The following is a 10,996-nucleotide window of genomic DNA, read 5'->3' on the forward strand; positions in this document are numbered from 1 at the left end:
GATTGTTAATAGACATAATAGTCTATGTTATTTAATCCAAACCGCACGAGTAGGCGTAATAATACTACTATACTGACGGTGTGAATGTCAAAGGTTAAATTAGATCAAATTTGCTATCGTCGTTGTTTTTTGGATTTAGGAGAAGTTTCGTCTGTTTTTAATTTCATAAATATGGTATTTTCATCATAACTACAATTTAATGTTACGGAGTCTGTTATGGATCAATTGATTTAAATCACGTCTTCGCAAAGGGACAATCAAGAATAGCCATAATGAGGTGTATTCGCCAGGCCTTCTCTTCCGCCATTCATGATTTTGCTCATCACGATTGACACGGCAGGCCAAGCCGCCTAGACTTGACTAGGCCTACAGTAGCAGCTCACGGGCTTAGGCTAGCAATATACAGCGCATAGCCAGAGAATTATTGCAACATCCGGGTTCGCCAGATATGGCTAGGCCCAGATCCACATCATCAGTCGTACTAATAACACTGTCATTATTTACATGACAGCTAAATTATAATGATATAATTAATCCAGGCCCTAGTAGTATAAATACCACATAAATAAATCCTTGTTTGCCAACCGAGGCAGGGATTGTGGATACTGTATTGTTCTTATGATTTTATAAATCCGTGGTGTTGGCTGGTGGACCTGGCATGACCCTTAAATCAGCTGCCATAAACTTAAGAACAGTACAGTATCAATATCGTAATGCACTATAGCATGTCTGAAGAATACTTATGCAGGTACACATACTCTGGACTGCATACCCAAGGACACAATGCAAATTGTCTTCAACCCCAGGCCTAGTTGCAGCGCAAGGATTTCCCCGACGACAGAGAACAGCTGTACTTATGTGCGTAGCGCCATCAGACAGTCGTAAGCCCAAGCCAGGGGAGGGTTTGAGAATGAAAAAAATTGTAAAATAAGCCGCTACACACTCATACAGCGCATTTTGACCCAAGGATGGTGTTTTTTGTATCTCTTTGGCATCCAAACCATATATATATTCAGTCCAAACTATATGTCTATTCAGTCTAACATTTGATAACATTTTATATTATTTTTTTATCCTCCGACGAATCTCTCGCAACAGTACTGTATATTTTTAATGGTTATGTTGTGAAGCTAATGTAACAGTACAATGTTCGATATAACTCTCAGAATGTAGACTACAGTACATAATTTTGTTTTCAATGTTAAAAGTTGTAAGTTCTATCAGTCAAAAAGAAGGAAAATACCTCAAAAATAAAAAATAAAATTAATAACCAATTTGAAGAGATCAAATAAATTAGAGTACAGTATTAGCTTCCAATGAGAAAAGTGGTTTTCACCAATTTACAGATATTTCACTACAAAAATCTATGCAAGAGAATACAGGAAAGTTGTTATTTAACTGCTAGAAAATTGACAAGTGATTATTTTAAGTTAATAACTTCAATAAGTTAATAATTTATACAAATTGACAATTCATATGTGGAATTAAAATGTTTAAAAACTTTAATTCTTTCCCCCTCATGACTGATAGTACTGTACATATTTAAACAATTGTTTCTTTTTATTGCAATGCAGTACCACCTGTATTGTCTGCTGGTATGTGAACACCTCAGGATATTTACATTTTCAACAGTCACTGGATTAATGCATACTTACCAAAAGTAGAGTGTGGCATGCATTGTTTGATTATGTGGTGCTGCTTTTTTGACACCGAAAAAAAAAAAAAAAAAATTCAGGCAATTTTACTAGATATATACAGTACTGTACCAAGAAGTTGAGGCACATACCTTTCCCACTACATTAGTTACATTCCATGATTTAATTCTAGTACTGTAGTGACATGTTCACTGGCAGTCCATTAAAAATATCCTATTGATCTAGTGTTTACTGTATATTAGTAATCTCATCTATACTGTGTATAATTCTTTTTAAATTGTACTTTAAATATACTGTAGTAGGCCTTAATTAACGCAAAAACAATAGCTTCAAAGATGGTTACAGTATCAGTAAATATGCATTTCAGCATGCTCAATCAAAAGGAGAGCAACGGAATTGTACCTGAACCCTGGTAATTATTTTTTATACCATAGTACCTTTTTACCTGGGCAAACAATAAACACCATAGAATTACTTAACTGATACTGTACTAGCATTCCAATGATTCTAACTACTGTACCTCCTGACATAAAAATATAACAGAAACACACTGTATTTGCACAATATTAATTTTATTATACAGTACAGTACAATGTGCTGAATTTTACAGTACAACTACAAAAAAAAAACAACAAAAAAACACTTGAATTTGAATATAGCACTTGCACTGAAAGTGTACAAACATAGCAACAATTCAAAGAATGTATGGACTAGCAGAACAATGTCTTTTTACCTAGAATCCCAACAAATGATCTACATTTAAAAAAGATATTGCTTAACAAATTCAACATGCAAGCCTTTCTATATATTACAGTATACTGTATATAAACATCATGACTCTTAAATGTTTATTTTTTGTGACTTCAAGAATTAATAAGTAATATTAATTACATAACATACAATATAGTACAGTGAACGATCGGCCACAAATAATACAGATTTGCAATTTCTCCTCTTGGATGTTTGCTAAATAATTGTTTTTTATCTATTGAAATTACACACTATTCTTAATCAGAATATACATACAGTATGCATTACTGTATATAATTCATTCTTTATAGATATATGTCAATATATTGCAATGAAAAGAATTGTCCATGTATACCTATTTATATTCTCTGTTATATATCAAAAATATTTACACTTCCAACAATTATTCTGCAAAATTATGAATGCTTAGAGGGAACTAGAAAGCTTGTGAAATAAACAAATGTCCGAAAAGGATGACTTGGCAAGATACCAACACATTTTCAAAAGTATCACTTGATAAAAAAAAAGTGCCCTGATGCTATTTGACACAAATACAGTACTGTATAAACAAAATATACATCTTGGTAATATAATACAAATTTTGACGGCCCAAAATGCTGATATCTTCTTTGTATTTCATGGCAAGTACAGTAGAATAAGGCAACCTAGTTGTGAAGTGCCTGAAATTAAGGGAACATACATTACATTACATATTTACTGACATACATTAACATCTTGAAAAAATGGTATTGCAGATTGTCTATTACAGTATATATTTATTTTTCAACCTACCAAATCAGTGGTTGGCTACCAAGGAATTTAATGTTGTTTTTACCAGTTTTGCAATAAATATCAAAATATAGTATATAAATTTATTGTAAAATATAATGTACTGACATTACAAAACAAAAGATATATACTGCAAATAATTTTAAGAAATACTTTAAATACAATTTTCCTGTTATGACTTGTGATACTCTAACACCTTACTTTTTTCTCAGATGTGGTGGCAATAATAACTCGAGTTTTAACAGGTTTTCGTTTGAACATTGCATAACATAAGCAGGTGATTATCATAACAAATAAGAAGTAACTTGTATGCATCAAGTGTAGATTGATAAGTGATTGCTCAGCCTGAGAAAGAGAAACAAGTGATTATGTTTGTTATCTGCAGGGGTCGGGATAATTTTGCTGAGGGTACCAAATGTCAATACAGTAATACAGGGGCATTTCCTTACACATTGTGGTGGTTCCAGTTTGGACTCTTCCTGTGGTAGCTCCAAGTTAAAGCATAGTAATATATCTAAATTATGCCTATTTCACAACTTAAGTTATTTTTTTGACTGCTATTAGGAAAGATCAGTCTTTTTGCACATGTAGAGCAGAGGGCGTAGTCAAATATTTGTAACTCGCCCGTGGACGTCATGTCATACAATTTGGGGCAGGCCAATAAGGTATTATAGTGAAAGAAAATAAAATTAAACCATATACAGATGTTTATTAAATTGGCAGTACTGTAGCTTGTTTTATACATCACATCAAACAAAAGTAATTGGGGTTTTTTTTTGTGAGTCTGTAGTTAGTAGTGTACTGTCAATTGAAGATACGATATGATTACCAATGTATCTGCCCAAATAACTAATATTGTACAGTATTTACATAAATTTTCATATAAAAAAGAATGTCATACAAGTCAAGACAAGAACAGTATAGTATCAGGCATATCATAATGTAAACTACATAATACACTTACTGAACTGAGCATAACTGTAAGTCTAGGATCAAATTTATGGTCACTGTAGACAACTGCACCATTATCACACCAATCGCCCAAAGCATCTGTTTTCATTGACAAACTTGCAATGGAGTAGTCTCTTATTGATTCTGTGATATTGCAAGTAGGTGGTGCCCTGTAATCAACAGAATTGTAATGAGTTCCTGTCAGCAATATTTACTTTAATACTCGTCAAGGCCTGTGCAGCATGTCTTTAACAGTATATCCAATATTATATACAGACTATATTCCAGGCATTGAAAAGCCGGGGAATAGTTCCAGCCATGCCCTCTAAATGCCTACAATCTATGTAGTGGTATATAAAACAAATATTTACTGGGTTTTAATCAGGTCATAGTTCAAAGTATAGCCCTTGGTAATCTGGAGGCTGTACTATATCCCTTGACTTCGGTTGGGGACATAGTACAGGCTCCAGATCACCTCAGGCTATACTGTATTTTGAACTACGCCCCCTCAACCCAGCAAATATTTGTAATAGCATGTGCTTAACAATACTGATTAGGACTGGGGGGGGGTGCACACAGGTATCCCTCATGCCTCCCTTCTGGAACCGTGCCTGAATAAGAATTAAAATGTAGGGTATATAAAAAATATAGATTACAACTATTAAATAAAATATACATTATTATTATTGTGTACAACAAAAACTAGGTTAGACACAGCCAGTAATTAAACTTCTAGCATAAAATATTTTTTTCTAAATCACAGCCCACAACTGGAGGGCACACAATGTAACAGTTAATTGGACCAACTTTTTTCATTAATATTACTACCTTCTTGCAGGAAAAACACTTCTGACAGCAAAGAATGTAACACAAGATTTTAAAATAATTTTATCACAAATGCTTCTCTTCAGACAGTTATGTATTCCAACTGGTTCAGGCAGTTCAAAATGGAAATGTACTGGTTCACTTTCCGCATCTTTACCTGAAAACATAAAATTAAACCATACTACAGTACTACCATAATCTATATTTAATGTCGACATTAGTTTTAGTACTCTGATTGGCCTACATTGAAATTTTCTATTTAAAAAATTGATCTTATGTCAAATTGCTAGAATATGATACCAACTTGCAATGGACTGAAATTCAAAGACCAAATGAGACACAAATCTATGCAACTATTGTCATAAATCTGAGCATATTTGACCAATGATGATGATTGCAAAAATGAGAGTGTAAGGAGACATACATGCCAGGGTCCAGAGTGGGACTTTTGTGGAGAGAGGGTGTAGCACCTCTAGATGGCCGGAAATGGCACTCTCAGACCTAATTGTAATTATGATATTCTTTTTTTTCCCATTTTTATTTTAATTTTTTTTTTAATTTAGAGGGCCCAGACCGGCCCATCTCCCATGAACCCGCCACTGATGCTTAAAACTAGACACCAAATTTTAGATTAATGTGCGTACAGTTTCTGAGTTTGCTGTTTACAAAATTGATTGTACCACACACACATTTCATACCAGTCCATTATAATGCTTTCTATGCTGCTACACACAGGAACTGATAAATCATATGAAATGCAATCCATTACCTGGCACACCAAGCTGAGAAGCAAAGAGTTTTCCTTTGAAGAAGCTGACATTCTGCAAGCTTAGAAGCATTTTCTCTGTAGGTTCAATGATCAATGACACTCCCATGGAGTAGTTGTGCAACTTTGTGTCGTACTCCAGTAGATTAAGCTGCTGATCTGTACCATGGCTTAGAAACGAGTCTGTTGTATTATCACTCGAGATGATGTATGGGTGACTTTCTTGTACTGATACAGATGTATTGCTGTCCACACAGAAATCATTTTCTGAAAAGCTTAATAAAAAGCTATTCCAGTCCTACAAATAGAAAGATTCAAATTTTGCAACCATTCAATATGAAATTCATCATGATAATTGTTCTGTACGCTACACAGCAATAGGAGGGTCTTAGCTTTTAAATTCTTGATGGACAATGGAAGCAAATTCCACAAGAAAAGAGAAGCAACAGCAAACAACTTTGATTCAAAAATTTCTTTGGGTAGAATAATAATGAATTCAGACACTGAGCAGCCATTAAATAGGCTATCTAGTTAGAACTTCATGATAAATATACTGTGTATTTGTTTTATTCAGTTATCATTAATACAGTAAACTCCAATTAAGGGAACACTTTCGAGACCAAAAAAGTGTCCCTGAAAGGGGTTTGCTGTAGTGTTAAAAGATGTACTTTCCTTAGTTTTGTGGCCGGAAAAAATGTCCCCTTAATAGGGGTGTCACAAAAGAGGGGTATTAATGTATCTACTTTTTTTTTTTAACTTAAAACCCCTAAACCCTACTGATCCCCACCCAAGTTGTCAGGTGTGTCAGGGAGCTGACACACCTGTCAGACAGCTTTGGTCAGCTCCCTGTGGATCTATAATACTAAAGCTATCACTACTGGGAAGATCACAGACAGTACACAAGTTTGATCTCATTAGTCGGTAGAAGAGGATCTTTATGTTAAAATTTATTAGAGTACAATATATGTGATATGTGAAATGCTCACTCACCTGGGCAATATCATAATCTTGTACTTCATGTTCCTTAATGTACCAGCCTAATGACATCATAACAATTACAAAAGAAATCAAACAACCAACAAATATAACCATTGGAGGCTTGCTTACAGCATGGCTCTTGAAGTTGTCTACTATATAGACCTTCATCGTTTAAATCTGTGGAAACAATTTTAAAAAGTACAAATATTTTCTCTAATAATCTGAAGCAGAACTTTCTAAAACTCTAAGTTCGAAAGAAGGGTGTTAAAAATGTGATCGTTTCTTTGAAATAATGGCATTTGCCTAGGATATCAATTGATTCCTGACCTGGAATACTTAACTCTAGCTATGGAATAACTGTGGCTAGGTATTATGTATGATTGATTCCGTACCAATGGCGGGGATGCATGAAACAAGAGCATTACTTAATTGTATAAAAAAATAAAAATAATTATTATACAGTAATTGTTAATTAACATTTGGCACAGATGTATAGTAGCATACTGAGCAATAACATTTTAAATTTCTACACATTAGGAAGATCATTTTAGGTTTATTTAAGTTATCCTTCATCGATGGATTATTCAGTATAAACACCAAGGATAACCCATAATTTTCCAGTGGGGTCCTTCTGGTGGTAATTGAGCAGTACACTGAGTGACAATCCCCTACTCTTTTCCAAAGAGTGTGCTGCATTCCATAACATGCACATAGGCCATAATGACCAACGGCTTAAATGTCTCATCCAAAAGACAGTGTACTATCGTAACTTGCATTTCAGCCCTCCAGCTAAAAATAAAATACAACAAAAGCAGTGATAAGTATTCAACTGCGGACCAAGAGATCTCCACAGTTCAGCACTCACACAGAACGGCTACCACCAGTTTAGCCAACTGAGCTAAGCTGTGATTTTCACCTGTTGGTTATAATTATTAGATTTGTTAAAGTGGCATAGATGCATTTATTTTCATCCACCAGTAAGAATTCAAATGTCCCACCAAGTACATCCGGAACAATTGCTTTAATATGAGGTACAATTTTGTAGGCCTATTTTATTTGCTGTGCCTGGTGATGATTTCTTGATGGTGATACCCATGTCATGATGGGTGAGACGAGTAGGAAAACATCATGTATTTGCTGGAGATAGGCCTAGGCTAATTACTGTATTTGGAGTTTTGCTTGCATCTAGGAATAGAGTGCATCGCACTGTGGTGATTTCCATGAGGCTCCTTGAGTAATAATAATAATAATAGTTGGACTTGTAGAGCGCATCATGCGAAAAAGCCTCTATGCGCTAGGTGATTGAGCTCTTTGATTTGGACTTTTGAGAAAAAAGAAAGTTGAAGTTATTTTATGAAACTAAAAAACCTACTCCTTAAACTAAGGCCTGTCTCTTATACACATCTAGATGTGTATAAGATTGTTCAGCTGTTTTTTTTCGTGCTGCTGGGTGTCCATCCACCCTCCCATTTGGCGGCCGCTAAAGACCACCAGATGGGGTTGTCGGAATTAGTCGCCGACGACTCGACCGGATGCAGTTTATAACGTATTACTTACCGTTCTTTTCTTCAGTAAAACCAGGTAAAACAGACACTAAGCAGTATGGTAGAGAGCCCCTCGTCACTTGATAAAACAAAAATTAGCATGCTAGCAGTAAAAATTATAAAATCAACATTACTATACTAGGCTACCTAGGCCTATATACAGAACAGGCCTACCTTACTTATATACACTCAACAATCAATTGAATCAAATAAGTCAGACAGTCACTCTTGATTTAATTAGATAAAATCATGCTTCTTGTAGAAAAGTTCAGCCAAAAGCTAGGCCTATGCCTTGGTGGTAAGCCTTTACTCCTTAGTTAGAATAGCCGGAGACTACACCGTCCAGTAGTACAGTTAGTAGTAGGCCTACCTAGCCTACGGGCTAGGCTACCTACCGCCATATGATAGAAAGGCCTACCCTAACTGTCTGTACTGTTTGTTGTGCATTTTATTTACACAGAAATTACCTTCAGTATAAAAATTCGTAAATATTTCATGTATCTTGTCTAAAGTTGGCTGGTTTGTATTACATTTTTTCTTTGCTTCTTCGCCATTAAATTAAGAAAACAAGATATCGACACGAAAAAAACATAAAAATACAGTACGTGTTGCTTGATTGATTGATGTGTCGTCACGTCATCACCACTACCGCCATCACATCTAGCACAAGTTCGATTGTAGATGGCGCTACAGAAAACAGAATACTGCAGAATACCGGTATGGTAGCCTTCGCACAGTGGGCAAGGACGAAATCAAAGTGTGCCGAAAGTCCATTTTGGTGACTATGGCTTTTACACTTTTTTTCACATGATTGAATATGGGCTGTCTCTTATACACATCTAGATGTGTATAAGAGACAGATATAGCGCATAATTGAGTTAGTATAAATCTACTTCATAAGATTATCGGTGAGTGTAATAATTTATTATTATATATTTATTATATCAAGTGTTTCTAGACCTTTTTGGAAATTAGGCTAATTATTAAATAGGCCTAATGAAAAAAAAAACCTGGCCTACAAAATGTATGCAGTCTACACCCTGTCTCTTATACACATCTTGTCCCCTTCCCCTTTGAAAATGTCAAATTTTTAGCTAAAAATAGGAAATTTTGAAGTAATTCGTATATAACTCGCACAGGTTGTTGTTCAAGTGGATCTTCTTCCGCTCAAACTAGCCTCCGCTCGAAAAAAATTCCTCTCGAATTGGCCTTCGCTCGAAGTGGTATCCGCTCGAATTGACTAGTTCTCGTACCGGATATGCCAGTCTGCAACAAGCATCGCCTAAATGTAATAATTAGCACGCTGAAATAGGCTAGTAAATAAGTTTAACTGGGTTCGTAAATAATATTAGCCTCAAAATATTGTGGCTGGGACATGGGCCGATTAAACGTAGAAATAGGAAACCTAGAAATATAGTAAAAACGCTGAATAGTAATACACCAGCGTCGCGACATGCGACGTTGGTACGAGTAGGTTAGTCTACAAACGTCGCCTAAAGTAAAGTAATTGATTTTACCCGGCAGAACGAAACTCCGCTTTTCAGTCGTCTTAGGCACCTGTTTTTTGACAAACAATGACCTTTCAGAGGTCAAATTGCTGTCAAGAATATGAATTGGCTGCTTCGCAGCAATCAACATTACTATACTACCTAGGCCTATATACAGAACAGGCTTACCTTACTTATATACACTCAACAATCAATTGAATCAAATAAGTCAGACAGTCACTCTTGATTCAATTAGATAAAATCATGCTTCTTGTAGAAAAGTTCAGCCAATAGCTAGGCCCTACCTTAGTAGTCCTTAGTTTTAAGCTAGGCCTATGCCTTGGTGGTAAGCCTTTACTCCTTAGTTAGAATAGCCGGAGACTACACCGTCCAGTTAGTAGTAGGCCTACCTAGCCTACGGGCTAGGCTACCGCCATATGATAGAAAGGCCTACCCTAACTGTCTGTACTGTTTGTTGTGCATTTTATTTACACAGAAATTACCTTCAGTATAAAAATTCGTAAATATTTCATGTATCTTGTCTAAAGTTGGCTGGTTTGTATTACATTTTTTCTTTGCTTCTTCGCCATTAAATTAAGAAAACAAGATATCGACACGAAAAAAACATTGCCTAAAAATACAGTACGTGTTGCTTGATTGATTGATGTGTCGTCACGTCATCACCACTACCGCCATCACATCTAGCACAAGTTCGATTGTAGATGGCGCTACAGAAAACAGAATACTGCAGAATACCGGTATGGTAGCCTTCGCACAGTGGGCCAGGACGAAATCAAAGTGTGCCAAAAGTCCATTTTGGTGACTATGGCTTTTACACTTTTTTTCACATGATTGAATATGGGTATACCCTGGTGAATCTATCCTGAAAATATTTTACATTTAAACGAATTTTAAGGGTAGTATTTTTCAACAAATGTCGGAAATTTCTCTATAAATATTTCAAATGCTATAATTGACTACATTATATCAAAACACGTGTTTTTTTTTCTTACAGAAAATTCTGAATTTTCAAAATGCACAGGTTTCTTGTATATAAATTGGGGAACACAAATATATGTTTTGGTTTAAATTTGAAGTTTGCATCAATAATAAATCGTTGTTTAAACAACAGAAAAAATATTTAAAAATCTATTTTTAGAAAAGTAGGAGAGAAAGTTTAGATTCGTGTGGATTCATGCTTTAATTTTTACATCACCATCTTCAGTATAGCCTTAGCTTTATGATGGTACC

General features: G+C 35.2%; 1 protein-coding gene across 4 annotated transcripts; it reads right to left on the reverse strand.

Annotated features, from left to right (window-relative positions):
• Positions 1–1,091: 1,091 nt before the first annotated feature.
• LOC117118344 (transmembrane protein 248-like) lies at positions 1,092–10,320 on the reverse strand. 4 transcript variants are annotated; one of them, XM_033262909.1, is made up of 8 exons: positions 8,726–8,911; positions 8,272–8,337; positions 6,727–6,891; positions 5,740–6,034; positions 4,974–5,127; positions 4,159–4,315; positions 3,396–3,539; positions 1,092–3,085 (listed from the first exon to the last, which is right to left on the reverse strand). In XM_033262909.1, the coding sequence occupies exons 3-8, from the start codon at positions 6,880–6,882 to the stop codon at positions 3,071–3,073; spliced, it is 921 nt and encodes a 306-aa protein (XP_033118800.1). In that variant the 5' UTR covers positions 6,883–6,891; positions 8,272–8,337; positions 8,726–8,911; the 3' UTR covers positions 1,092–3,070. The 4 variants fall into 4 exon arrangements, with proteins under 4 accessions (XP_033118800.1, XP_033118801.1, XP_033118798.1 ...); XM_033262910.1 differs by lacking the exons at positions 8,272–8,337; positions 8,726–8,911 and adding an exon at positions 10,249–10,320; XM_033262907.1 differs by lacking the exon at positions 8,272–8,337 and having other exon boundaries at positions 8,726–8,910.
• Positions 10,321–10,996: the final 676 nt, after the last annotated feature.

Source organism: Anneissia japonica, unplaced genomic scaffold, assembly GCF_011630105.1.
Source record: "Anneissia japonica isolate Jap-2015-1 unplaced genomic scaffold, ASM1163010v1 scaffold6083_len184754_cov179, whole genome shotgun sequence".
Classification (NCBI taxonomy): Eukaryota; Metazoa; Echinodermata; class Crinoidea; order Comatulida; family Comatulidae; genus Anneissia; species Anneissia japonica.